The following is a 5,747-nucleotide window of genomic DNA, read 5'->3' on the forward strand; positions in this document are numbered from 1 at the left end:
GTCGAGTTTTGGTATTTTTAATAAAATTTCTGAAGATAAGGGTTTATCAAATATATAAAATATTCTTAATATAAAATTCAAATATGTATTTAGTTGTGAAACAATAATATAACAAAGAAAATTAACCAACAACAAAAAACAATCGAAAAAAATCAAACTTTGAAATAATGTTAATTATCAGAGGGGGTGGCATTTTCGTCTGCATTGTGTTCCTCAACTTGTGCGCCTTGTAACTGGAAAGTCCGCCTAACGGATCACTTAGGTGCTGAGTTATCAAAATTAGGTTGTAGTTGGTATTCGATAGACAGGTTTTCCTTATTCTACTACTAAGTATACATGCTTTGTAAGCTGCCATAAATTAAACTAAAGTATGTTTGATGTTGTCACCACAAAGGCTGCGTATTTCACCAAACAAATTTTCTAGTGGATCTTGGCGCAAAGATCTTTTAGCTTTCTCCAGTTTCTTTCCATGTTACAGACCGTCCAAACTAAATGTGAGTAAACACGCGCATAGACAAGGATAGTCGCTACCATAGGCGTCGGGAATGGGAAGTCAGATTAAAGCTGAATTATTGTTTTATTTTTATTTGTATTTTGTTTGTATGCCGTAATCGTGTGGAACATTTAAATAAACTGCAGGATTGGTAAAATTAATTATTATTTATTAAAAACATTAACAATTTTCATTTCCTTGATGGCTTTATGTTACCCTCCTCCTTTATCCGGATTTGGGACTGGCAACAGCTAAAACATAATACTGCTGGCGGAGTTGAAACAGCAAACTAAAAACAAATTCTGCAAAATATGGGTAAACAAAAATCCTACACATGCAAATATAAAAAACAATAACATAACAAAATTCTCAACAAAAAATACATTCTGAACAATAAACAGAAAAATAAATTCTCAACAATTAACAAAAAAATAAATTCTCAACAATTAACAAAAAAATAAATTCTCAACAATTAACAAAAAAATAAATTCTCAACAATTAACAAAAAAATAAATTCTCAACAATTAACAAACAAATAAATTCTCAACAATTAACAAAAAAATTAATTCTGAACAATTAACAAAAAAATAAATTCTCAACAATTAACAAAAAAATTAATTCTCAACAATTAACAAAAAAATTAATTCTCAACAATTAATAAAAAAAAATCTCAACAATTAACAATAAAATAAATCCTCAACAAAAAAAAAACAAAACGTTGACACGTCGTGTCATCGGAGGAGGAACTGCTGGTTTCAGTTTCCCCTGAAAGAGAGATTATGTTTGGCTCAATTTCGTCCAAATTAATTTGTTGTAAATACTTATCCTCTATTTTGTATATATGTTGACATGCCGACTTCCAATTTTCCAGAGTTGATTGGAAAGCTTCAATTGTGAGACGATGAACATCATTAAAGTTGAAAGTCGTGTTCTTTGCGGCCACCTTGCTTTTGACTTGGGCTCAATGGGATTCAAATCAGGATGATGTGGGGGTAATCGTAGAACTTCGTGACCGGCAGCTGAAAACAAGTCATCGATTTTAAACGTTTTGAAAGCTGCTTTGTGTTGTTTAACCAACTCGTACAAAATAGGCTTCAACATAGAAGGATCGTGAGGGATGTTTTTTTCACGCAACCAATCAATGATCTGACCTTTTCGGGAAACTGATGTTGGGGCTGGGTTTTTCTGTACATTATGATAACTGGCGTTATCCGTTACAATGACAGAATTTGGTGGTAAATTCGGGATTAGACAGGTCTGTATCCATTTTTGAAAATTGACTGAATTCATGTCATGGTGATAATCACCTGTGACGATACCTGATTTGAAGGTCAACAGAGCACCTGGCACAAATCCAGTTTCACCACCAGCATGGACCATCATTAACCTTGACCCCTTACTTATTGGCTTTCTCAAACCTTTATAATTATCGCTCCACCCGACCCCATTGAACGCGTCGTATCGTTATGAATGTATGATTCATCTAAATAAAAGATATTACGTTTTTCTTCGCGAAGTTTTTTGATTTTTCTTAAATATTTGAGTCTCAAAACGCGAATGTTGTTCTTTTCGATCAAAATTTTGCGGTTATTCCTGAATTTTCTCCAGCGAAACCCAATGTTGCGAAGCATAGTTGATAGGCTTGATTTCTCGCCTGTCCACTGGAAGTCCTCGAACAACCTTTGTTTTAGTGCTGTGAGAGTTACAGCGATCTTCTCCGTAATGTGAAAGTTATAAATGATTTCCCGGAGAACATAATCAGGAATAACAGTTGTTACAGGGGAGGAACGGTTCCGTTTATTGGGACCTTCAAATTTCCCGTCATTATTCTGGCCCGAACGTACGATTTTACGAATAGTGGTGAGACCAAATCCGGTTGCCTCCGCGGTGTCTTGTAGAATGCTGGTTTTACATGAATCTGCGGCTTTTGCAGACAAAAAAAGAAAAACTCTGAAGATTATGACTTTGGACTGCACGTTTAATTTAAAATTTGAAGGTGCCATTATTATTAAAGATTGAGAAAGCGTAAATGAAAAATTATACTTATCTTAATTATTTACACTCCACATTACACGACGCCCCTGCCACTACTTAGCGCGGTAAACAGCTGACTTGTCGAGTCTGCGTATTATGAAATTTGTTGGTGCGCATCGGTTTGTTTGTTCACATTTAGTTTGGACTGGCAATATGAATTGTAACAATAAAATTTTGGAAGTTTTTCTTTTGCTTCGGCTTAAAATGCTAAATGTTCTGAATTGTCAATAGACGTCCTAGTATCTTATTTTCTTTTGGAGAACTGTTTAAGCTATCAAATAAACCATCACAAAATTTTACGAACAATCGCAGTGCTCTTCCAATTAACATCGTAAAAATGACTGATCAAAGTCATAGGAACTGAAAACTTGGATCGTCAAAGATATTTTTATCTTTATTTCACTTTGTAGATTTATATGTAACTTGGATAATTTTGTTATTTTTGAATCAGTTAATTAAGTCTACCAATTAATAAGGTTTTATTCTAGATTACCAGAAACAGCAGGCAATGGGTTGCGTTCGTTTTTAATTTATGCCGGTTTACATAAATATCATTGTTTTACTGACAACGTTGTTAGTTTTCTCATTGCCTGCTTTTTCAAAATCTTTTACACCAACCACTTGAATATTATTGGGTTTAAATGATACCAAATATTATTTTCTTATTCCGATTTATTTGCGCACTTATTCTAAAACTTATTTTATACCTTACCTACTGTCTAACTTAATTGCTAACTCTATACTAGGTACAGACGAGCTCTGAAATGAAGATATACAAAATTTTTATTGAAGATTTCATTCTTTCCGGAGTACATATCTGAAACAAACATAAATTAATCAAAAGAATCAAGTAGTCATCAAAAACTGCTAAAGAAGTCTCTAAAACCTGTGGCGATCCCATTACGCTCTCTTGCTTGTTTTCCTCTGATCTAATGCAACCTAGAAACATCAAAAAAGAAATTAATAAAGACACACTTCGCTTCTATGCTTCATGTCTAAGAACAGAGTGCAACATTTGTTTCCATCAACCCATCTGAAGATTTCCGTGGAGAAAGACAACAGGATGAGTCCGGAAGCTTCTCATGTTTTTTTACAGTTTGTTTAGATCACATTGACACCCTCTAAGGACACTGGGAACACTGAACTTACAGAAGACATTGTTCTTAACCAACATACAGATATTATGAGGTCACTATAGACTTTTATTTTTTTTATACTTCGATTAGAACCTTTTGTATCATTGTGTAATTTTTATTGTGGTGTATCTTTGTTCATCTAAGTCTTCCTTAACTGTTTGTTTACTTGTTTCGATTGCTATTCTTTTTATGACAACTTTGAGATGTTTCTCAAAGCTGTGTCGGTGAGTATAGAGCTCGTTTTTCATAAGTTGTGAAAGCATTTTGGTGTGGTTAATTGTTGTTTTGACTGTATTATCGAAGCTGTTTGACTAATCTTTCTTTTGTTTGCGAACCAGTTACTGTTTGCAGTGTTCATGTTATGGAGCCTGGTCGTTTGGTGTTTTGATCGAGTTCGTCGTCGTTGTCACATTAAGGCGCCTTATAATTATAATTTATCGATCTTTGGAACTACTGTAGTTTTCGACAACTACTGGCTTCATTGGTTGGTTTAGCGATCTCGCTAAAGCGGTCTTGAATTTTGATACATTTTTACCTCCGCATTTGTTAGTAAGAGGATTTATTTACAACCGGAGGTATTAGTTCGCTCTCAAAGTAATTCCTTTGTTACTTTTGTAAAATTGCTGAAAACCTTAGCTTTAAGGCTAGCTGCGTATACTAACGTTGTTACAAGGGTTGAAGAAAAGCAATTTTTACTAGTTTGGGTTTCCGGCTGCCTAGCTCCAGCTCTGACAAATAAAGATTCAACATTATCAACAAGTGATTTTTTTTAAATACAATTTGAATTAGCGTTTATGAAATAACTGGAAGGTAAATAAATAACCAACCAATATTGCCAAAATATGTTAATTTGTCTTCGTTTAATTAGTAGTCTAGTTTATTTAAGCGTTAGTAGTATAAGACGCGGGGTTCGATGGCCTATGCCATCCGCATCTGTCCATGACCTTCATGAAGGACGAAGAAGTCTTCAGGAGCCTCTGGTATTGTTAGTCAATTTCTGAGGCTGCTGAAGAGGTGGTGGTGGTGGTTGCTGAGGGGCTGGTAGTGTGGATAAATTTTATTATTCAAAAGACTCCATCGTTCTTTAAGTTGTTAGTCTTTGTTGTAAATATTTAAGTAAATGTAAAGACATGCGTGTTGGTTTGATCCAATGGTCTTTAATTAGGGGACACTGAATTAGTTCTAGAGAGAAAATAATTATAGACATGCTCAAATTATATAAATAATTTCTTACCTTCACTCATTATTTCACATTTCAATCGACTGAATAACAAGTTAACAGCTACTTGAGTATTAGGTCTCCCCACGTGTTTTTGCATGATTAACAATGGAAAAAAATTGTTTACAGAAGGCAATTTTTGTCAATAACATCGAGTCATCTAGTTTTCAGTCTTAATCAGTTTGCAACATGATAACTAAGGGATTCAATAAATCAATGCATTTTATTTACATACATGTTTATTTTACATTTAAGATCTGCATTTTTCTTTTCATTTGTAGAAGCTCAAGATCGTAGCGTAATTTCTATATAGCCTTAAGTAAGGACTCTGCCTGCTTTCGTTTTCGTCGAATAAGATTTTTCAATTGTTTGGATTTCTGAAAGAAAAAATAAAAATTCAAGATTTTATTAACTTTTTTATTCAACTTAAATATACTACAACTTGGGGTGTTTATTTTTATATAAAACTTGCATATATTTCTTATATTGTATACAAATAGTACAAGCAGAGCCTTGTTTAGTGGTCTCGTCTTGACATTTTGGACATTTATATTGGATAGGTATAGGCATATTGACTCTGACAATACTTAACTGACTTAAGTTATGGTTATAAAATTTACAAGTGAATTTATATCAAATCTGCTGCATATATATTTAATATGTTGCGGCAAAATCTAAAAGAAAAAAACACTTTAAAATTTAACCATCTTCAGCAATTGTTTCATCAGATTCAAAGTCTGACTCTTGAATTTTATTTGGTAAATGAAAAGTTTGCCTGAGCTTTAGTTTAATAGTTTTTGGTAGAATAGATTTTGGTACAACCCTATTGACATCATTTTTACTTAATTGTCCCCGGATAATAAAC

The 5,747-nt window shown here is 33.3% G+C and overlaps 1 protein-coding gene across 1 annotated transcript; it reads right to left on the bottom strand.

The window, feature by feature from the left end:
- Window positions 1-718: 718 nt before the first annotated feature.
- On the bottom strand, window positions 719-1,873 carry LOC148169378 (uncharacterized). Its single transcript, XM_088044181.1, has 4 exons — window positions 1,394-1,873; window positions 1,195-1,349; window positions 826-879; window positions 719-782 (listed from the first exon to the last, which is right to left on the bottom strand). Exons 1-4 carry the CDS (start codon window positions 1,871-1,873, stop codon window positions 719-721), a joined length of 753 nt encoding a protein of 250 aa, XP_087900307.1.
- Window positions 1,874-5,747: the final 3,874 nt, after the last annotated feature.

Source organism: Gnatocerus cornutus, chromosome 8, assembly GCF_029298725.1.
Source record: "Gnatocerus cornutus isolate USDA-ARS CGAHR chromosome 8, icGnaCorn1.1, whole genome shotgun sequence".
Lineage (NCBI taxonomy): Eukaryota > Metazoa > Arthropoda > Insecta > Coleoptera > Tenebrionidae > Gnatocerus > Gnatocerus cornutus.